This window comes from Larus michahellis, chromosome 3 (assembly GCF_964199755.1).
Source record: "Larus michahellis chromosome 3, bLarMic1.1, whole genome shotgun sequence".
In the NCBI taxonomy this organism is placed as follows: domain Eukaryota; kingdom Metazoa; phylum Chordata; class Aves; order Charadriiformes; family Laridae; genus Larus; species Larus michahellis.
In genome coordinates this window covers 45,720,503-45,745,440 of record NC_133898.1, presented here as the reverse complement: position 1 = coordinate 45,745,440, position 24,938 = coordinate 45,720,503, and the positions used below count along the sequence as shown (strand labels likewise).

Below are 24,938 nucleotides of genomic sequence, written 5' to 3'. Positions count from 1 at the left end.
CTAGTTAGATTTTGACTCTGCATCGAAAGGAGGGGAGTGGTGAATTCTTCCTTCAATCTTTGGGAAAAATCCGCTGAGGGTCTCCCTTCATCCGACTGGAGACCCCCTATCTCTAAGAGATTAAGATTCTGTTAAATTACAGTTTGTAGTATATTGTTTCAAAACGTGGCAAGGAAAATGCATAGAAAAATACACTATTTCCATAAACAACTACTTCCTCAATAACTAGAATTCAGTATATTTCAAATGAAAATTTATGCAATGTTTTCTTTTTGTTCCTACTTTGTTTAATGCAATCCAACTGAATACTTTAAAAGCCTCTTTCTCCGAGGTGTGTTTTTAATCCTCTGTTCCTGAAAAATAGTATCTCAATATTTTTAATGATCATCCTATAATTGTTCTCTTCAAACAAACCTTGAACAAACAATACAAGGCTACTCCTGCCAACTCACTGACCACAGGTCAAAGCATGTAGTAATCCTGTATTTTTAGCTCTTGAATACTTTTTATTGTTATGTACTGTTCAGCAGAAATCTTTAGCAGTGAGCCCAGGACAACTGTATTTCAAAACACTACTCAACACATAACTTGAAATAGTATACCACACAATGTCTTTTCACTACTTTTATTTCCAGAGACATAACTTTGAAGCCTGCCTTTAGTACTACTGAAAGTACTTTATTACAAACTTAATTTCAGTTGCCAAGCAAACAAAAGGGCACATGGTCATAGAAACAAAAGGAGAGAAGATATTCAGGGGTGCACTGGGTTTATTTTTCCATGTAACATAACCAAAGGCTGCTCTGAATTTGGCAGAATGGAAAACCTCTGATAAAAATTTGTTATGCAATGCTTTACATACAGTCCTAACTGGATCTCATTACACAATAAATCAGAAGCAGAATCTGTTTAAGAAGGCTCTGAAGGACAGAAAACAGCTAGATCCCCTACCTCCAACGCATGGGAGGAAGGCATCTAAACTGAGTTCCACCAACACGAAATGTGTAAAGGGGACAACAATATCTGCAAATATTTTAAAAGAAAAGTAAAAACAAATTATGTTTCCTGAATTGTTGAGCCTTTAAGTGCAGCTGAATTGCATTTGCAAGCTCTTCTCACCTTTATGAGGCAATAAGAAATAATCGCTGTAACCCTCATGATACTGTAAGTGGAAGAAACAGAAAAGCATTCACTTTGCCTAAACTTGTTACCCTGCTAAGTGGAACTAACAGTCTTGGTTCACTACTTAGACCCATAAAATGCATCTAGAAGATGAACGAGTTGTTCAAACTTCTCACAGGAAGCATTCATTCCCACATGTTAGGTTGGGTGTCAATGAGATGATTCAACGAGGGGAAAAAACCAAAGCAACGCAATTTTTTTTAAAAAAGCCACATCACACACACGCACTTGCTTGGAGTGCCTCCATGTTACTGAGTGAAGACTTTTTTTTTTTCCCCCAGGAAAATCATAAGAGGAAAAAAGAAAACAAAACAATGCTGTTTACCAGATTTAAGACTGAATTACTGATTACTGAATACTTACTTTGGACAAACTTCATTCAGATTGTTATATTTTTAAAAAAAATGTTTTGCATAACACAAGATCAAGAGACAGATTGAGAGATTTGAAAGCTTACATTTCAACTACAAGTACTTTACGAAATTTTAATTCTGCTAAGGTGTTTCTAGTACAAGCCTCTGTAACATTAGGCTAATACTAGGGCAAGTTAAAAGACAGTATAGTGCAGAAAGCTGCTAGTTCAGAAACTCCAGAACTCCTGCAAAGTGACAAAAAGTAGAAAAAGAAAAGAGCAAGGGTTCTCAGAGAAAAGAAAATCTATACTACAGTCATTACCTGTAGGTTACTTGAATAAAATTCTGGAATTTTATCCAAGTAACCCTGAATGCTCTATTACAGATTAAGACAATCAGTGGGAATGCATCTGAAGATTTATTTAATTACACAACCTTCCTTCGCTTTTCATGGCTAAAGAACTTACACACAAATTCTAAAATAAATAAGACTGCATAACAATTAAGTACTGTACTTAATCTGTACTTTTTAATTCTGACCTTCAATTTTTAATCATCCCTTACTATCTGCAATCTTAACAGAAAACAACCCAAAACCTTCAATTTACACACACTGGAAAAAAATGGAAAAGCCAAAAAGCCCTGTGCAGTTTTTCCCTACTCTGAGCCACTCCTTGCACATCCAGTGCAATGTCACACCATTTTTTTTTACCTTAGGCATTGTTAAATGGAGAGGTTCTTTCAGTTGGTGCTTTTTGCGTGTTCCTCCAGCTGCCCAGTGGCATGCTTTCCATGACAGATGCTCTGGCTTCATTCTTAACATATGTTCCAGATGATAATTCCATCTTCTTTTCTGGATAACTTTAGAGCCAAGGGGTTTTTGAGCTGTCTAATGAATCTTGGCATCTGTTATAAATTCATTCCATTTAATACATAGTATTTTTCTAAGGCATTTGCTTTCAAAGGCATTTAGATGTCTGTACCTTTGTTAGATTTCCAGCTTTCACATCCATATGTTGAGATGGAAAGAAATATCTGAGTTGAAGTTTCACACCCTGCTCTTTAAAACATGGATTTTTATGACCATATCTTATTTAATTGGTAAATGAAACTGTTGCCTTGCTAATTTGTAATGCTGTCTCCTTAATGAAATCCCCAAATTACAGGCACCTTACTACCATGATACATAAATTTATTCCGTTCTTGTATTCCTTTACTTTCCAGTGTAGTATTTGAGCTGGGAGTTTCCACAAATTAATTATATTTGTTTAGATTTTTTTTCTTATAATTACATAATAGCATTGTAAACAAAACAAACAAGAAAAAAGATAATGCTTTCCATTTAACTTCATCTTCTAATCACTGAAGGACAAGGACATGTTGCAGCATCTCAGAAGTTACTGCAATTACCATGGAATTTTTCTCTGTTACAGAAACTTCTTATGATTTCTTAAGAAATTAAAAATTACCAGTCTCTCCAATGTGAGCTTTCAGTAATAGATTTTTCTGAAACCCTATCCTCACATTAAATTTTCTCTATTTTTTCTTCTTTGATGTTACTCTATCTAGTGACAGTTACTTCATTTCTATACCAAAGTTGGTCACGTTCCCAGACCGTCCAACCCATCTTTTAAATGTCTCCATTCTCTGTATCCTTCCCATTTTATCAATCACTCTCTACCTTCAACAGGCCACCAGCTGCTTAGAACCATGCAAAAATAGCATTTACCAGTGACTCTTTCAAACAAGACCAGAAAACAACTGTGGCCAAGGGAAAGGTGTAGCAAAACTACTGACAACTTTTACCCCAGGAATAGCAGTTACACTATGAACCATAAGGAAAATATCTGTAAAGCATTCTAATTCTTCCATTTTTATCATTTCAAATCAGGTATAGAATCTCCAACTACAGCAGAAGCTGAAACTATCACTGCATGTTTCTCTTTCAGAAATGAAAGCGCTCTTCCACACAGCATGAGCATAAAAGGCTATTTCCTCAGAGACTATCTTTACAACAGACTCTGAGAAAGTTCTCCTGATCTTCACCGCTCTCGGTACCTCGTCTGTATCCCAGGCTCCACAGCAGCTCACATCATTCCATAGTTAAAAAGGCACATCAGTGCAGTTAGTTTTGAAAAAAAAAGATCCACTTCTTTTCTCACAATGAGGACTTAAGGAAACTGACATCTTTACATGCCTTGTTCAGCCCTATTTTTCTGATTTTAAGCCTCTGTAAGGCTTTATGTACACTAAACCGTTTGTATTTAAGATGGTGTATTTTTAAACACCATTCTTTTCCTATACAGTTTGTTCTAAATAGCATTTAATAATGTGTTCTTCAAGCACTGGTTAAATCACGATGCATCGAATTTCTTGGTAGAGAGCAATTGTTAATATTTATCTATTCTGAGGAAAGATTAAAATGTTAATGAATGGGTTCATTTCTTGCTTTGTGTATTAAAAAATAAAATATGCACACTCTAAGGGAAGGAATACAAACAGATTTTCAAGGAACTCCAAAGAGTACAAGATATTTGGAACATTTTTAAATATGTCCATCGGCAAAAGACAGAGATTGTAGTAAGCCACCCTTTTTATAAACTGTGCATCTCATCAGTATAAAACTTTCCTCTCCACTACAGCTACAAATACACTGACGTTAACAGTCTACCAACCACGGATGGCTTTTAAGGAATAAAGTGGATTGCAAGAAAGGACAGGCTATTAATATGCTAAAGCTCTAATGCAGGACTGTATTCACTACAAAAATACAAATGCCTATTGTGAGGCAATTTACCGGTGACAATTATTTCACTGAATATGAAGACCTGTGACTTTTTATCCAGCAAAGCTCACTTTATTACAGAGATATTTTCCTTTTGTAAGGAAAGGTCAGACACACTATGGACAACCAGACAGTGACGCTTTTGCACTCACGTTGCTTGTCAATAAAAAGAGCTTTTTTCTCCCCCTTATTTTACCCAGCTCTGGAGGAGCAACTTGTTACCTCTATTACAGGAACATTCATTACAAGAAACCAAAACTAATCCAGATTTTATGTTCTTATGTAAGAATAAATTGAATTATTGGAGTACGTTCATCAAAAACACTCAAAATACCTATTAATATTAGAATTTTTTAGAACGTGACCTTGTTTGAGTGGGTCAAGCTTTTATTATCAAAGGTAATAATCATTATTACTTATCTATACAGCAGGCTATTTAAACCTTCACTACCAATACACTCAACAGTTGTGGCATTATCTGTTAATGACTATACTGATACTTGGGAGGCTCACTTAGACTCACTTAGACTTCTACATAAGTATGTATTACACAGCTATTATATACCATAAATAATGCACTATCACTGTAATTGTTTCCCTAACTCTTTCTTTGTAGACTAAATAATAGCTAAACTATCTTCTTGCAGAGGGTGCAGGGAAACACAAAGTGTTACAAAGGATCTTTAAAAAAAGCTAGGTTTATTCAGGGGTTTTTTGTTTGGTTTGTGGTTTTGGGTTTTTTGTTTGTTTGTTTGTTATGTGGGGGGTTGTGGTGTTTTTTTATTTTTATTAGAGAAGAGAGCTAGCAGTATGGTTGAGGGAAATGGGAAACTACAAGGTGTTTGTATGTGCCTGGAGAATGTGACACTTCATTCACCATGAAATTTATCTATTTGGTCTAGTATCAGCATGGCCTCCCACACTGCTGCACATAACAGCAATTCCCAGTCTCCTTTGGAGCAAGAATGTTTGGATCATCAGCTCTACATAAGCCTCTCTGTGCCAATAACAGTTCCACATAAAATCCTATGCACATGGTGTAAATTAAATGGGTAAGATCTTGGCTGTGATTGAAAATCATCCAAAGGGATCCCAAATACAAACATCTATGACAAAAATTCATTTCAAATATTCATTGTGCAAGTTGAAATCATAAAGATCTTGATCCACCTCCACATTTTGGTATATAACCAAACAAACCCAGAAGTCAGCTTGCAAAGAATGAATTTCAGCCAAAGTCTACTTTTACAGGAATTCTATCAAATGTAGCAGAAACTCTATGGAAAATCTACTGCAGAAACTCTACAGAAATCTCAAGAGGCTTAAAAATTAGCATTATCTGAAGTTTCACTGATTGTCCATCAACACAGTATATTCTGAACCCTGAGAACCATTAGTACAATTTTAGAGAAATAGCCAGAAGCCAACAAGTAACTAGCCTCAGAAGACTATCTGTCTATCATAAGCTTTGGGTATATTTTTGGTTAAAATACTTTTTTTAAACAGCTTTCAAACTCTAAAACCAAGAGGATTACAAAGCTACTGTATCATTTGGATTAAGGAACCACTTAATGTTTCAGACATTAGCCAAGTCAGTATTCTGTTCAAAATTACTGTTTGTTTAAAAACTATAAACACAGAGGAACAGGAACTAGCTAACCTCCTGGTGGCAATTTTGAATTCCATCACGTTTACAGCTAGTAGAGAGAGTCAATCAATGGCCCTTTTCTAAACATGAACTTCAAAGAAAACCATCTTGAAATACAAACGGGTTGTGCTGCAGTCTGGTCATAGTGATAACCTAAGTTTTAGGTGCAGTTCTGTAACCGATTTACTCTTGCAAAGGTGGGGGCTGCCACTGGGAAGGAGGTGTCCTACCGCTCGCGCTTTCCCTTGTGTGCCAGCACTACTGTTTGTGCAGCTACACGGTGAGTCAGGTCAGGGAAATGATCCATCTGAAAGTCAGCTAGAAAAATAAAAATAGATTCATTTTCAGCCAGATAAATTTCCTGGTATGATTCACCATGTCACCATTATGAGCGCAAGTGCCAACACAACTGAGCAAGAAGAGGACATGACACTTCCCCCATTTCAGCAACAGCTTCCACTTAACACAAGTTTCAAGTAAACATGAAACTGCATCTATTGAGGGCAAGTTCACAAGCTCCTAATTAAAATACAGTAGTTGCTGCTGTTTCTCAAGATAAGAATAAACTTGTTCAGAAAAGTTCCCAATGTATTAGTCAGCATACATAAACTGTCATGATGTTATAAAAGCCAGCACGGTTCAAAACAAAGTGAATGAATACTAGCTTTAAAGCAAAGCAATCAGTGCTGTATTAAAGCACACTATTTTGCAAATATTTTCACATGTGTAAAAATTATACCACTTTTAGGTATATTATATATCATTGCCATTATATATCATTGGGTCAAAAGAGTGTAAGTACAGGTAGAGATGTTGTCATGTTCCTACTGATTACTCCCAGTAATCGCTGTTCAGGGGTCTCCTCCAGTCTCTCTCGAGGACATCTAGCAAAAAACCTAATCTTAAGAATTGATAAAGGACAGCTATTTTTTTGCATTTTATTAACAACTCCTCCCTTTGTATGCTGTAACAGATTTCACCTCTTCCTCTGCAACGCATCAGGAGGATAAACAAAACCCAAAAAATCCACTGTTTCTCCATCAGGCTGAACTTCAACTACTGTTAGACTCATTCTACTTCCTATATAAACAATTACATTTTTAAAAGCATGAATATTGAAATGTAAGGCACTCAGAAGTTTCACAAGGATGAACAAACTCACATTCAGGAGGTAGGCCTCTGAGGTGAAGTAGCAATACTATTTCCATTTCATCTGAGGGAAACTGACTTGGACAAACTCAGGTTAAAACCCACGATAATGAGTGCCAAATTTAAGATACTGATGGACCAATTCTTTACATAATTTTTACCATCTTACACATCTTTCTTCATTACAAACATAGTTGTCCATGAGCTTATTGCAACCAAGAGCACAGCACTTGCATAAAGTAGCAATCAGATCTCTCTTAGATGGTGTGGTTCTCATTATCCAGGCATAGTTAGCAGCCATCCGTGAAGACTATTCTGGTTTTAGTAACTTTCTTAGCATGACAATGTTGATAAAAGACCAGCAGGAAGCTATCCCCAGTAAAATTTTTATATTTCAGCTGTTCAAATGTGAATAACTGAGGATTATGCAGTTTGAAATTTTAATGTAAAAATGGTAACAACTAATGAAACTGGGAACTTTCTAATTTTACACAGTTAATATGCTACCATATTGTAATAAATATTTTTAGGAAGACTGTCCCCAAAGGCAAGACAGACAACATTTTGAAAGTGAACTTCAGAACATATCTTGAAAAAGGGAATGTGTTTTCTTATCAGCGTGCTGGCTATCTGACATTAATTTCCTATCTTCCTATCAGTTTTAAGAAAGCACTCTGTAAGAAAGCAAATTCAGAATTTACAGTAAACAAGATGTCAATTGCGATAACATGATTACAAAGAAATGTACTTAGATTTATAAAAAGTAAGCTAACACTGCCCTGATTTGCAAGGGAAGTAATCAATAACAACACAGACTAGCTGGGACGTCATTAGAGACGGTACTAAAGAGGACTGGAAAAAATGAGACTGCAGGTAACCTACATGACAGATAAGGGGCATACATCTGAAGCAGATCTCCCAATTATCAGCTATTACAAGCTTTGGTTTACACAGTGACCACACCTCATACATTCCCACTGCCAAAAGACTCTCAATTCATAGGAACAGACAGGACAGCGAGTCCAAAGCAAAGCTCTGGAAACATACATAGATAGTGTGGACACCAAAATCCAAGTACCTCTTGACAGATTCACTCCTATCGTGCTATATTATGTACTAATGGAGACCTACCCTGAGACCCAGGAAACCCTCCCAGCACAAGTCAAGGTCTGTGCTACTGGAACTGAGCAACACTGTTTTGCCTGCAATTTAGGAAGGATCAAACTGCTCTCAATAAATTGGAGGATGAATAAATCCCAGGCACCACCACCATCTTCTTACTATGTTTTGGTGGGAAAAACCCTTTCATTTTGTCAATGGGTTGTAGAGACGCTCATGAAGGGCCAACTGTTCCTCCAAGAAAACATACGGCAACGAAGACAGCACCTGAGTGGTTACAAAACCTTCTTCCCTCGTCCTCCACCTTCTGTTCATTCACTAAATCATCACTAGCCTGATCTCTTCTGAAAGCTTATTTTTTGATATCTCAATTTGCGGTCTCAATTCCCTCTTTGATATTCATGCCCTAAAACTTTTGACTTCTCAGTCCAGTCCTAGAACTCCTTCAGGACCTAGTTTCAAGTCACAGCTGTTGACCTGATTAATGTTTCTGACGATTACAGCAGGGGTAGTATAAAAGAAGTGGGTCCCACAGAGGCATAAGCTGATTGACCTAGCTGAGGTGAGAAGCACAGGTACATGGATTGTTTTTGAAATAAAAGGAAGCACAATGACTTGGGAGATTTGCTGGACTGTCATGCAGGTATATTGAGAGAAGACTATTTTTTAATGAGATATCAAAAGCCCTGGTATTGCAAGCATGTTATCCTTACAATAACACCACCTTCCATGTTGAAGTGACACAAACACCAATGAATTTAGGTTTAATCAACAGATTCCAGAGTGCCAAAGGTATTCCACAGTGTGACTATTAAAGCTTTAAGTAAAAATAAAAAGCAGGAGTTTATTAAATAGAAAACACATATTTGGGAAATGGTTCCTCAAAATCTTCCCCAACAGCATACTTTCAGTATCTGCTGGTCATGCAGTACTGCCAGGCCAGAAGGGTTGTGAGCAGGAAAAGGACAATGAGTTGTTAGTATCTTGCTTCCCTCATCCCTGCAACAGAGAATGTTAACCTTTCTTCTTTTAAAAGCATTGCCCTCATGGGTAACAAACTGGTATCAATGGAGAAAACCTTCAGAACACGAGCAATAACGCAGCATTCATTACATAGGAAATGGAACAGACATACAAGAATGCCAGGGTGTCCAGAATACTCAAAAAACCCCACTGCCTAGGTGTCTTCCTGTATAACAAGCAACTTCTTGTAGTCAGGAACAGTAAAAGCACTTTTCTACCACAAAACTCAGGACACGTGAAAGCCCAAAGCCCAAGGTGATAAGAACCAGAAACATGCCTTAGAAGCCACTGAAAGGATAATAATAAACAGGGATTCTGTTTAGATATTGAATTTATTCAACTTTTCAAAAATCTGAAAATCAACAGCACCAAGGTCAAACACGATACTCCCAGGTACGTTCCATGGAAACAAACCATTATTATACCATGAGGTATAATAATACCCTATTAATACAAACATAGGATAACATCTTCCTCCCTTTGAATGTATTACTTCTATCTGACATATTAGTGGTAGGAACTAGTATATTTAATTAAATAACATACACAGAATCTTAGCCACTATCATCTACAATACAGCTGCATCTAGAAGAGTGTCATTTTTACCAATCAGAATCACAACTGTAGAACCATTTAAAAACTGGGAACAGGCTGTATTACAGCTACATTGAAACAAAAACAATTCAAAAATTAATCAACCATGCACAATTATCTAAACTGGTAATCAGCAAAGATATTGCAGAGAAAAATCTTGGGACTGTTTAAAATACCTTGTGTTTCAGGCTTCTGTTACTTATAGCAAACTGCCTTTACCTGCAGAAACTGGTAATAATCCAAACTGGAGAGCTGCAAAAATAACACTCACCTATTTACTACATAAAAAGCACCTGGAATAAACAGTTATTTAGCAAAGAGAACACCCCACACTCATCCTAGTTACATCTACTGCCAGATTTTCACATGGTTCTCACCTTCCTTCAGGGACAAGTAAGGTTAAAAAGGTTATAATTATTCCAAAAAGAAGAGCTTCGTACTCAACTACAAAGTGAATGGGACAGAGGAATGGTACAGAGGGCCCTTCTCCTCTCCCAGTGGGGCAGCTGCAGGAAAACAGCCTCTAAATACACAGATCTCTGCTCAGAGTGTATGTGGCAGTAAAAAAAAAAAAAAAAAAAAAAAAAAGTGTGAGGTTTCCCTGACTGCAAGTAACTTTACAGGTTTACCTAAATCCATTTCTATACTGAGTGCATGATATAGAAATCTCTATTTGTGAAATTAAAAAAAAAAAAAAATTGTTCAGATATATGGATGTATAAACATTTATATAAGAGAGCTTGCACTGTCGTTTTTTCTCTCTTTGGTCCTCATGGAGCTGCCTCTTTTACATTCATGTATTTTATTGGAACTTTACAGTAATTCATATTTTCTATTAATTAGATAGAATTAGAGTAGGAAGATTATGATAAGAAAGGCTTACTTAGTTTCAAGTTGTTCATCAATGAAGACTTTACCTTAAACTACTATTCAGTAACACAATTAGAAAAAATAGTTTAAATTTCTTCTACTTTGTGTAGCAGATGTTCAAGATAGTCTATTTAAATTTGTCTTTATTAGAGGTGTGTTAAACTACTCAAATAATTCAGACAATCTGCAAACAAGATTTCTGACAGGTTGTGAATAACACTCAATTAGTACCATAACTTCTGAGATTAATTCTTCCATCAAGGCATTCCTGCCCCCACCCAAAGAAAAAAAAAAAAAAAAAAACCAACAACAAACCAAAAACAAACCAACCAACCATACCATATGAACTCAATCTCCAGTGTTTATTTCCAAAATTAACATCTGTTTGGTCTTAGTTCAACTGTAAAACCCAATGTCCATTAAATTAAATTACTTAGTTCTTCTTCTGGATTGAGGGGGGGGGGGAGAGGAGGGGAGGGGAAGACATGTTACCCTAAGACTGTAAATAATTTGTACTTTAACCAACAATTGCATTCCTATTTGGAACAACAGATTTATTCCACTACACTATTTATTCTTCTTGATAGTAGATATAACAACAATAAATATTTTCCACGCGGTTATTTCTTAAAATCCCATGATACCTGCATCATGTCCTGAATTGCAGAAATGAAAACAGACTGGCAACTGAGTGAATCTCATCACAGCAGATCAAACACATCTTATTCTATAAACTCTATGAGTTTAGAAATACTAACCCTACTTCAGGTAATTCATTTCTGGATACTAAGAAGTTATGAAAGGCTGTATTAAAAAAAAAAAAACATTGAGTGAAAAATGGTATTACAGTATTTCAGTGATACACTGTTTACAGGACAATCTCATTACAGGAAAGCTTCATGACATCTGTTTTTAACCATCCATTACATCAAACTTCTTAATTTGTAATGGTTAAGCCACAGCAAATTTATACTCTCTATAAAATTGGTATACTGGTACTTCTGTACTTCAGGTGAACGTTGTGAGATAAAATGAGAACATCAAAAATTGTGAGATTATATTTAAGTCACCCCCATAAGCAAGTCAGACACATTATCTATTCAAGATAATTTGGGTAAAAACATATCATGTAAGGTATGTAAAGGTTGCCATGACAAACAACATTAGATAATGTAACACACTTGAATGCAGAAGCCCAAACAGAGGCGTGGTAACTGAAGTATGACAACAGAAGCACTGACTTAAACTGACAAGATTTTGCTTCGTCTTTAAGTAATGGTTTAGCCATCTTGTTATGCAATACACATTAGGTATATTCTCCCCAGATAAAAACAGGAAAAAAAAAAACAAAACAAAACCAAACAACACACACCCTACTCTTTCAATTAAAAAAAAAAAGTTAGTTAGTTGACATGATAAATTTAAAACTGGGTCCTTTAAAAAGTTAGCATCTGTGTCAATTTTTCCTTTGTCCCAAATGATCTTTTAATAACATGGTAACAAAGACCCTTAAAACTTCTCATATGTTTAAACTAATTGAAATCTTGTGCACAGGTTATATATAAAGAAATTAGGTTGCAATTAAGCATAGTTATTAATGATTCTTAAATCTAATTGTTGTGACTATTATAGACCACAGACAAGGTCAACTCTGCAACTCAGGAAACTTTAGCTTTAAAGAAAAAAATACCTCCTGAATTATATGCATAAAACCCACTTTTCTAATGATACAGCTCTAATCATACTAAGCATGTTCATTCATTCAAAAAAACAACTGTTTCCAAACTGATAAATTAAAAACATATCCCCCCCATAAAACATTAAATTTAATTTAGTATATACAGTAAAAACACGTTAAGTAAAATTAAAAATACTAACTCTTAAAATAATTTTAAAAAACCACACTCTGCAAAACGTTGGGATTATAAGCAAATTCAAAATGTAACAGTCATTTCAGCAATTACTGCAGTCCTTACACTATCTGCATAAATGTCAAGTACATATATTTAACTTCTGCATATGAGCAGCAAAATTTGGATCATTGTGTTTCAGATTTTTAGTCAAGATCACTTCCCTTTCACCTGTATGCATTAGAAGGAAAAACACTGGTGCCACCTAAAAAAGAAACTCATAAAGCAAGACAACACATCTCTCTCCTAATCTGGCTACAGAACTGGAGAACAGAAAGAAGAAAGAAAAATCGTTATCCTCTCTGAAACAAAACACAGTGAGCCAGTGAATTACAAGAATATCTTTGCAGCAGAGCAGGGACACAAGGCTGTGAGATGCTTGGTTCTTATCACTACATCTGAGACACTAAGTCACGGGCAACCATAAGACCACCTGTACAAAATACATTCCCACTCCTCTCTCGCCCGAGCAGTGACTTTGCTCTAAGAAGACTGTTCCGCTGGCTCTCCGCTTGTACAAATTCTGATGTCTCACAGGGTACATCTGCATTAGTACTTTAGCTCAGATAAGGAGAGCACTTTTGCAACAAATCTTCCTATCACCCTAGTTAATACACTTTTGTTTGCTGCATGGAGCTGCCCTGGAGTGCACAAACCTGGTTCCTTTCAGGTGAAACTGAAAACCACAAGATGTACTCCAGGAACAATACCATTGCCAAAGGGGCACAGGCGAAGACAGGAACCAGCCCACTTCACTTAGCAAATGCACTGAGAGTAGATAGGTATCAGGTCCTCATCACTAATTATTTCATTCTCTGAATCTGTTCTCACTGGACTGCATTACTTGCCCAGACACTGTGCTTCAGGGTTTCCTTTCACCTGTGAGGTGGGACCTGACCGCACCTGAAATTCACTGAGCTTCTCGGGCTTTGTTACCTCTTGCATTTTGGGTCTTCTATTGTCCAAAGTTCTTACCTCCCACCTGTCATCTCTGCCTGTTTGACCATTCAGATATACCAGCTTACTCTTCCTCAGTATCATCTACTCTCACCACACTGAAACTTCTTCTCCTAAAGAGTACTCAAAGCCTGAGTATGATCATCCTAATGAAATAAACTTAATTTTGGCATTTCTTAACTTTGAGTGCTGGCTGATTTTAAAATAGTAATACTTTAATGTGTTCATAATTTAAGCACACACAGAAAAACAGAGCATTTGAAGCCAACTGTGTAGCATCACATCGACTCTTCAGTGCTTAACATCAGGGTTAAAAGCTTACAAACGTATAGCCCTCAGCTCTCTGTTATTGACATGGATACAGCACTAAGGATAATAAAGCAAACATTTTCTCAGTGCATTTCACAGCCATTAAGAATTGTAACACTGTGCCCTAACAGACTCGGTCCTCCCCAGTCTCTCTCTATCAGAGCCTCAGCTCAGAAAGAGATCCCCAGCTCAACTTTCAGTCCTCCCCTCTCATTCCTACATTCAGTTCACTTTAACCCACCTTTGTAATGATCTATCTCATTAGCCTGCTACTCAAAACCATTCTTCATCCCAGTACTTTCAGGTCATCTTCATACTCTTTTATGGGGCTGTGAATGCCAGAGAGAGATTGTTTTGTTCCTTTACACGTATCACAGACCTTGTTGACTGTTGAAGGGAACAATTTTAAAACCACATGACCAACTAACTGGGCGTAATAGAAGCAGATCAGTCAACTGAGGCAGCTAGTATCCAGGCCTCTATGTTTCAAGTTTGTAGGGTTTATGAGTTTTATTTCAAGTTAAATTCAGTCTGGAGCCTCAGATTGAACATTGCACCACACACGTGGTTCAGGGCTGTCCAAAGGACCGATCAGTGGGGCTGGAGTTCACTGGGTGTCCGCCTGGAGAAGAGACGCCGTGCTTAGCTTCCTCCAAGAGGAACCTGGTTTGTACCTGCCAAAACCACCCTGTGTACTGAGCCAATGGGCGTCAAGTGGGGATGATCAGAGAATTCACTTTAAAACTGTAATAGCGTGATAGCTTGCGGAAGTAGGGGGGCTTTACCCAATCCCACAATGCTTCTTGGTACAGAGAAAGAACATTTAGCTGCCAAAATAAGAGGTGTCTACTGAGCATATTCCAACTTTCAGAATTTAACTTAAGATTGGATACTTTTTCTTGGAAACAATAAAAAAAAAAGTGCTTAACAACTTCGATTCTTTTGCTCCAGAGCAAGGTCAGGGTAGAAACTGTAATTATGTGAAATGTATAACCATAGAATTAAATGCTTACAAATTCTTGGCATTGGAAAACACCACTGCACTTTTCCTTTTGTTTTCAGAAACAAACAAAATGAACGCTTTAATCCACCAACAACCAGACTTAGACACAGAAAATTAAGGACAATATTAGACCTAAGAAAAAAAAAAAAAGAAATCCCACTTAAACCTACACAGTTACCTATAGCAAGAAGGGGAAAATACCATACAAACTTAATTAAAATAAGGAAAAATGTATGTCATGAAACATCTTAGAAATGAAAATAATTACTAACAAAACCGACATCAAAATGTCAACTCAGTAGGCTTTTCTTCAATTAATAGACAGTAAAACAGCATGAGGAGAAAAACCTCTATTTTACATTTCAGGATTTCAAATATTCAGTAAGACATTGAGTTTCACTGTACATTGTCCTTTTCTGGACTCCAGTGATTAATATATGCATATCTGATGCTCACAGAGTTGATAATAGGGTGTAACAAGAACGAGCAATATTACATGAAGGAACTGACATAATGTAAAAGAAAATTATTTGGATCATCCTAACCATTTTCTAATACATTTGAAAGAAATTTGTATGAATTAATCAAAAAAGTAAATCAGATACCCAAGCTGAGTAAACGACAACAAGATGGGAAGGAAAAATAAGTTAAAATTTTAAATAGTTCCTGTCATGTAAAATTTGATGTTATAAGTATATATTCCAAAATAGGAAGCGGGCCTTACACTTCACATAGTTTAGCCTATCTTCATCTAAATTACCCATAATGCATCCTGAAATACAATTTATGCAGGAATAATAACAGAATAACAAATTTTTTCTCTCATTCTCTTGGTTTCTTTGACATTTAATGTCAATCTGCAATAACAAAGCTAATAATGATCTTTGTCTTTACACACTGCTGTTGAAACAATGCATTTCTTTGTAAATTAAAGGGTAATTTTGTTCCCGCTATTCCAGCCTAAACCTTTCTAGGCTAGAATCACAGAAGCTCAGGGCATAAATCGCCCTATAATCCAGAACACCTTCTTTCTGCAGGAGAGATGATATTCTTCTGTAAATAATCATGTGCACAACCACAACCCAAAGCAGACCAGCATGAAGCACTGAAGATTTCATCTGAAGTTCATTACATGATACAAATGCCAGATATTTCTAGAGGTTTCCCATTCAAAGCTTAACATATAGCAGCCTTCCCAAATTTGTAAATCACATGGTGACACGTTATAAAGCGACATCTCAAGAATTTACAGGAATTCAAATGTAACAGAAAATCATACTTTAGACTGGCTTGTAATTGTGAATATATTCTTTAATCATACAGCTTCCAGCTCTGCAAAGTAATTAGGTGTATGCTGAGCTTTATGGAAGTATTATGTTGTTTTTATGGGGAGTACTTGCATTCGTAATACAAGCTGAGGCACAGTGAATGATTTTGGCATCTAGGAAGTTTCACACAAAGTATCACATTCACAACAGCTTCTAGGCAACCTTCTACTGTGCACCTCTATTACTACCTCTTCCAGCTGCCACAACAGCCTACTTAGTCTGATACATGGGTGACAGCAGCTGCAACAGCAAGGTTAAGTGGGAATTACTGAATCCAACTTCCTCTTCACTGTCAGCTACCCCTATAAACAGGGGCACTGCTGAGGGTTAAGTATTAACAAGACCAAGGCCTTAATGGCCATTAATTCCATATGGTCAGATTAGCTTGCTACAGACCAGAAGATAAATCAAGAATGCTCATATGCATAACCATGTAATAGCACTACACACAGCATACAATACGCCAGAAGAACTTTCCATTAAAAGGTAGAACTTACCCCTCTTCTGAACCCAGCCTTCCTTCACAATGGTAACATCGCTCATGATGGCTCCACTCTGAACCCCCAACTCAAAAGAGTATTTCTTCGAGTTATCAGCTTGTCTGTTTGGCTTCTCTTCTGCAGCTCTTCCCAATTTCTACTGATGAGTCAGCCTGGAAGGAAATATTAGAGAAAGAATTTAAGTCTTTTCTGTTTTTCTCACTTGACAGCCAACAAAAAAAGTCTTTGTTGATGTCTTCCACTAACTGAGCTCACATTAAAAATCTGCTTTTTTTCTAATTAACCATGTAACAGAATCATGTTTTTAGTCTTACAGCACATTTTCCATGAACACTGTAATACTTAAAAGATGCAGAATGTGTTAAATTTTTAAGTTGTATGGCACTTTTATAAAATGCACACAATAGAATTCTCTCTTACTAATGCACAGGATGCTGTTAAATGAAAGGGTGCCCGTACTGTTTCACAGGTCCAACTCTGAACCCACAGGAGCTTTAACCATTCCCACATTTGTCAGAATCCATGCAACGGACAAGTGGTTCCTCTGTTATGGCAACATTGATCATATCAGGAGTGCAAGAAAATGGAAGAAAAGGTTCTGTAAAGGAGCTTAGAACCAAAGCCTTAAGTATTATAGATACGGTTATCCTCATAACTCTTAAAATCTGTACTAACCAGTTTATCAGCCATGCAATCAGGTTTTTCTAATATTTGAATTAAAAAAAAAAAGATAGTAAAGGCTACCAAAATAAAACATTTTTCCTGCTTCCACTGTAACTTCATTATAGCCAATACAAAGCCTTAACTTCCAGAAGTTTTTAAAAAACAGCAAAACAGCATCATCTGCAAGTACACGAACAGAAAGACAACTTCTTAGGAGTACAAATTAACCAAAAAAAAAATGTTTAGTTTATGAAGGAGCACACATTCTCTCAAGGCTTTAAGCTAGGCAGTGACAAGAGTGCTGTTTTCCCTACAAAACTCAGCTTGCAGGGGACAGAAGGGAAGTTAGCCCTGGAACAGGACACGCCACTCTCAGAAGCCGCAACCTTCTCTTCTGACCACCTCACTCCCAGAGTACCTAACAGCTGTGAAGAATAGATAAATAGCACTACAATCAAGTAGGAAGAGAAGCCAGAGGGCAGGAGAGGTTTCCTTTTGCCAGCAGACTGCCTTTCCCCTCCATCCTTCAAAATAAAGAGAAGCACTCAAATAATGCTCATCTAGAAAACAGTGGAAAGCCAAGAAAAGGGATTTCTCTCATGGGGGAAGAACACTCTTCTATGGCTGTACACAGCGAAGCACATGTGTACACAGCGCTAGCATGGAACAGGAACCCGCACACCAGTTCAGCACTATCAAATGCAGCACATACATATCGATTTAGTAGACTGACCAACAAATGTAAACATGTGATAGAAACAAATACAACTGTGATAGAAGCAATCTGTGCAACAAAATGAATGGAGAACGGAGTGGGAAATAAACTGGTTTAATCCAACCAAGTACAGGCTAAAAACTGAACGATTACACACATGCAGGTCATTTCTTACTTATAATTTGAAAAATGTGTATTTGCACCACACAGCAGCTAGATGGAAGGCTACTTCTGTATGGATGCTGCGCTGTGCAAAATAAAATTTGGTATAAGTATTTTTTTCAAGTGGTATGCAACAAAAAACGTAGCACAATCTGGTTTTACAGAAACACTGAAGTGTGTCCATTTTACAGTTTTGCTTTCACTGAACTATTTTTTCTGCAAGGTTTAAGTAATATTGAATACAGGGCCTCTGAGACATCTCCACGGCACTGGCAGGTATAACAGCAAGACCTATGCAGGTGATGCACAGCTTTCTGCATTGGCATCATTCCCTGTTGTGTCTAAAAGGACACAGGATACCTGTGTTTATACAACTGCACCCTGCCTTAAAACTTAAATATTGTTTTGAGTTTTCCTAAGAGTTAAAAGAAAATGTTATTTACAAGGTTCTGGAAGGACATGAAACTGATTCATTGCTGTTAATTGATCTCACTAGCTTTAGCTGTTCAGACTTTTATGTAAGTATGGCAGAAATAACCAGAACATGCATTTCCACATCCTCCGCCTTACTACAGTGAGAGTTATCTTCTGGGTTATACATTATCAGAACTTTTGTTTGGCGCTTCATACTAGAGATAAGCAAGTCTATCAGCTGTGCGTGGAAAGAGATCCTGACAGATTAAGCCACGTGCCTGAAAGCAGCCTGCAGTTTTGCCATTCTGGATTACCACAGCACAGTATCAGCTCTTATTACAAACACACAAATCTTTACAAAGCCAGAGGTGAGTGTCAAACAACCGTGACCTAAAAGCAGCTGTTCTGTGAAGGAAGTGTAAGCACTTTAGTATCCAAATATCTGACTTAAGTTCGCTTTTCCTACAAGACTTTCCTTGCATTCTTTAAGAAGTGATCACAGGTGACTTTTTTTTTTTTTCCAACTATAAAGACAAAATAAGCAATGTAACACAGATAGTACTTAGCTCAGGCTGGCATTTGCTGCAATATGTTTTACCCTTTTGGCAAATTTAATGTACTTTCCAATTTTGGTGCGTGCTTATGAAAAGTGCAATAATTTATTTTTATTGGTACAGACTAAGCTATAAGAAATGAACTTCTGTACTAAGTAGCAATAATCTTGTCTGCCCACAGACTGATCAAGTCCATGATTTCAGTAGACACCCAGTTTTAAGGAATGAATTTATGTTTAAAGCTCCCTATTCATCCTCTCATTATGATTAAGTTAGTATTACATAATCAAAATCTGATCTGTGACCAATTTTCATGTCAGTGTCCCAACAACCTCAAGTGTATGTCTGTAGGATTGCATCCCACCCATCGCATGTACCACTTTACTGAATTTTGAACAAAAGCCCCAAAATACAAATAAATATGCTGACAAAACTAAGTTATCTCCAGTTTAGCTTCACAATATTACCAGGAACAACTTAAGTAGAATTATCAACAGTTGTATGGTTATAGTGATCGCTCCCTTAATGGGTAATTAAAAGTCAAGCTGAATTACATAGGAAGCTGAAGGAGACAAATTGAAGCATTAAAAGACTAATGAAAATAAAGGTTATACGTTCACACTACACTTTCAATAAGCCATTTGTAAACATCTGTAGTATTATCCCTTAGAAAATTCCTTTGAGGCTTTCTAAAAGCTCTATTCCTTTACTCTTAAAGTCACTCAACAAAGCTCTAGAAGAGCAGACATTTGAGAATTACTCCTTACCATGACAAAAACTGACCTTAATGAAAAAGTCATACAGAAACCTTCTTCCCTGAAGATGTAATAAAGGATTTCTATAGACATAAAGCAGTTGCCTGAAACATGAAAATAGCATTTCATCTACAGTTCAACTATTTCAAGAAAAGCTACATAAATGTTTATTCTACACAGCTGGCATAGAACTTAAAATACTTGTTAGCAACCAACTGTGCTCTCCCAATGCGCATTGAGTTTCAGCAGCTGGTATACAGTACTTTTTACAGTTTCCCTTATTGCTATAGGATGAACCTACAGGAATAGGAAAAAAATGTGTAAGAACTGAAGTTGAAGATAGTTTGCATTCCAGCTGCTTCCTACATGGAAAAACTTCACTTGTTTTCATGTATGCTCCAGCAACTGGAGAACAGGTTGGATGGCTTTTTTTCCCCCTCATGTTATCAAACAGAACTTGAAAGATACTTTGCCAACAGTATATTGTGTGTATTCTGCAGACAGTATCAGACAGTCACATATATGCATAATACATACAAGAACATATTGCTTGTATGCTTTATGGTGCAGGTGTAAAAATTTATTCCATCGGAGTCAGTCATGTGAAGAAAACACCCACTTTTTTTGGATCTGGTAAAAAATAGTAAAACTTTTCCTTTCTTCTTTAGAAAGCTATTAAGTCACTTTTATAGCGTTAGATGAAACAATCCAGCACACTTCTAAAAAGTTAGTATTACAATTCTAAGTTCCTAGCTGTAGGCGTTGCAAAGGCATCTTTCTGAACAAAGATTAAGCAGAAACTATTACATGCAACAGAGTTACAGATCTCTCTGCCGAGGCTCACAGTTTTCCCAAGCTGTGGTGAAAACTAGCCAACACCTTTTCAGTTTTCATCTTGAACTTTAAGAATAATAGCAATATAGAGAAGAATCAGCTCATTCCATGATGCTACCATATGGGAACTATAAGATCAACCATTAAAATGAGCAATGGACCATTCCGAAGGAAGACACCTTTTCCTCAACTTGTATTTTTAAATTAAAGGAGGCTCTCATGCCCATCACAGCAGTCAGGTACCTCCGCAGACCTGGTGGATGGGGAGAAGGAAAGAAATCCCTTCCAAGCAGAAGGACTAAAAACAGTGGTTCAGGTCTACACTTAACAACCACTATGTGTAAGTGAATAATCATCGAGATTCCTAAGAACAGACAACACTCCCTTGGAATCTGGGCATCCTCCCATTTCCCCCGTGACAAGAGACAGCTGAGTAAAGAAGACAGTGCCCGTAAATTCAGTGTAAATTGTATGATTCAGGTCTCTGTTGTAAGAACTTTCATAAACACAGGCTCCTACTTTCAACAATTTTGGAGCTGAGAAAAAACAGATACTCTCACATTTACCAACTCAAGTTACCAGAGAGAATACCAACAGGATCGGTTTCAGCATTTCCAGACATTATGCCTATAACTTCTTGTAGCATTATCAACTTAGTGATTCATCCAACCTTATTCTCTTAATATATAAGAGAACTACCATTTTTCCCTTTTACAAGTAATCATTTAATAAAATATTTGGGGAAAAAAAAACAGCAAGTGAATCTTTCTGATTCATTTTGCCTGACTCACTAAGATTCTTTGGTCCTCAACGTAAGCAGAGTCAAATCTCATCATCTCTACCTCCTCATTTCTCAGAAAAGTAATTGAAAAATTTTGTGCAGGTACACACAAAACACACACTACCAAAAAAAGCAGCTCTCAGTCATCCTCTAGTGGCTTACATCACACACATGTTTGTTTCCCTGCTTTGGGGGCTTTTTTTTTTGTAGCAGATCAAGCTCTTAAGAGGTTTTCTCCAATCTGAGTTTGAATCCTCCAAGACACCAAACATGCTGTAACCGTCTCCGTTACAGTGCCGGCTGCAATCACAGAGCAGAAATTCAAAAGATAAGACTGTAAACTAAAAGCAGAATTGTCTTTAGGATTGGATGCTGAGATCCAAGTTTTATTTATATGAAAAACGCATGCATATCCTCTTCCCCTACCAAAGTTGTTATCTAAAAGCCTGGTCAAACAATTAGAGGATATATTGCACATCATCAAAAATTACACAAAAGACAATGTTGCAGAACAGAGATTGCTACAAAACCTACTAAATCAAATTAGCCTACATTGCTAATGGAAGAGCCACATTCAGTTGAGTGCTTTATCTAAAAAGCATAGGGTATTTGCACAGTCTTTTAAGAACTGCCTATTCTGGAATTTTGGTTATACTTCAAACACAGCAGAATGGATTATGTCCCTTTTTACGGTCTCAAGAGGACTGACTGATTTAAATATGATCACTGCTTTCATTCAGAAAAAGAAACCTGCAGGCAGATAGTATTTGTTCGACTTATTAAGAGACAACTTAAAAAAATAAAAAAATAAAAAAACAAACAAAGAACACACCAAACCAACAGAAAACACAACATGAACGTTTTGACAAGAGAAAGAAATAAAAAAAACCAGGATTATTAAAAACCAAGAGATCCTAAATTTATAAAATGGTAATCTCTATGTATGCACAATTAAGACACTTAAAGATACCCCTAAATACCTTGTAAGTAGAAACATTCATACTTTACAAATTTTAAAACAAATAAAAAAAAAAGTTCAAGATATGTCCACAATAGGCATTGCAAATATTTTTAAACTATATGTCACACTAAAAGCCTCAATGTCTTTAAGAATATTGGTATCAAAAATTTACTCCTAACGACTTTATTTCATAACCGTTGACTTGGAATTGTGAGGGGGATAACAGGAAAATAACATTGCCTACACCTTGTGATAAGGAAAAACAACGGACTTTGGAAAAAATAAACAGCTCTTTTTAATGCACGCTTATGCGTATGCTTTGTGCCTTAATATTTTCAGTGTTCTATTTTCACTTTCAGTATGTCAAAAAGCTGCACATAACTAATATATGCTCAGATAAGCCTAGTTAGGAGACTACAGGTACAGTGAAATATTAATATACAAGTTAGATGTTTTCTTTAGAATCTGAAATGGAATAAGTTTATCAAAAAATAAACCATCATTCTGTATTTCTTTTCCTATTATAATGACAAAGCAAGTTATTTTAAGGGACAAAGGTATAATTAAAGTAAGGTGAACAAAGCCACCCTTGCCTTTGTTTACCAAGGTATAAAGGAAGTTTCTAAAAGTAACTAAATTGTTTCTTTAGAATCCCACGTGAAACATTAACAACCCATTGTTTTGCACTGTGTTTATTGACAAAAATGTTTTAAATCCTTTTCAACACCCTCCCCCCCCCCAAATCACATAAAACAATAACTGAAAATCAGACAGAAGCAGAGTGATAAAACATATGAGTATAGGTCTGAAATTCAACCAAAGACTACATTTAAAGTAGAAAACGTGAAGGGAGGGCTAAAGTTATGCATCACAAAAAAGTTACTGAGACAACAAACTCGGGAGAGTTTTAAGACTTAAAGGAAGTCAAATCAAGGATTAGCTGAGTATCACAACTATGATAATGCTATTCCACTCAATGCTTCAAAATACATGTAATAAATTTATCTTGCTGAGGATTAATGTACGAATACTAATTCTTTCTTGCCATTTTAAGACAAAGTTCCTTTGCCCTTTGAAAAAATAGTTTAGTAATGACTCAAACAACCAAGCAAAATTAAACCTAAGTTCCATATTTTGAAAACAAACCAAAATTGGCTTTCTATGCCTAGAATACTCTGAAAAAAGTAATCTAATTTTCAAAAGTTCTAAGAACCTAGAAATTTCTATTCATTCTGAGATATTTTTAAACATATCTTCAGGAGATAGAAAATAAAGTTTCGTTAAGCTTATATATTTAATTATTTGTATGATAGTAACTTTTCTGCAGCACAACATCATATTGTGTATAAAACACCAAGCACACTGTTGAAGATTATAAACCCCAGAAATACGTGAAGTGCCATGAGTAACAAGAAAAGCAAAGTACTGAGATAAAAATGTGTTCTGAAACTGGTAATATAAAAGATGGAAAAAGTTCAGTGACCTGTCTACCAAGTAGCTTTCTTTTAAACTCTTATAGTAGGATGTATTTATTATCTGGATATTGAACAAATTAAATTCTGAATTGCCTTGCAACAATAGGGATGAGTTTTGTGATTCCTTCCTACAAAGCAATCAAACAATGCTGAACCTCATAACGGTCAAATTCTGACACTGCAGTATGAGTAGAACATAATCAACTTCTAATCTAAAACCTTTGGGTCTTCCTGTTCACCTTCAAAAAGCATTATTCCCATCAACTTGAGACCCAAATTTCCTAAGGATGGAAGGAATTCTCTGCAGCCTTAAATGAAGATTGTGTACCTTTCAAAGGTATGCTATTGCTTACACACATTTAAGGCTAGATGCAGAGCTCACTAGATGAAGGTCTTTGGCAAATGATACATGAAAAGCCAGATTACATAGAACTCAAAAATACAACCTTAACTCTCTGCCTCCAAGTGTATCAATATATTTAGAAAAAATATATAATTCTAAGAAAATCTTGCAAGGCAAGCTGCACCAATCACATATCTCAAGAAGCACATTAAATGCTTAGGGGGAAAAAATTATGTATGTTGGTAGAAATTATTTTGCAAGACTGCAGAGACTCAACTGAGGAATACTGCATTAATTCTGCGATGCTAAATCAGCTGTATAAGAAGTTTTTGACTATTGGGCACTGCCACTCCACACCTACAAAAAGGCAGTAGTAGGACCTTTACTGATCTCAGTGTAGCTGAAGCAGGCTTTTCATCTCTGCTCCTGCTATAGGAGGCACTCAAATAACTTTACCACATGGACAACACAAGAAAGACTGACAAACCATGCTGTCAGGTCACTCAGACATGCATACGAAATATTGAGGTCCCAGGTACATTCTTAAGGGA

General features: G+C 36.4%; 1 protein-coding gene across 2 annotated transcripts in view; it reads right to left on the bottom strand.

Annotated features, from left to right (window-relative positions):
* AKT3 (AKT serine/threonine kinase 3) overlaps nt 1-24,938 on the bottom strand; it is a 154,091-nt gene that overhangs the window by 124,303 nt on the left and 4,850 nt on the right. For both annotated transcript variants that reach the window (XM_074579978.1, XM_074579977.1), the window contains exon 2: nt 16,728-16,882. In XM_074579978.1, the coding sequence (XP_074436079.1) occupies nt 16,728-16,773 (46 nt within the window). In that variant the 5' untranslated portion in view covers nt 16,774-16,882. The remainder of the gene's footprint in view (nt 1-16,727; nt 16,883-24,938) is intronic.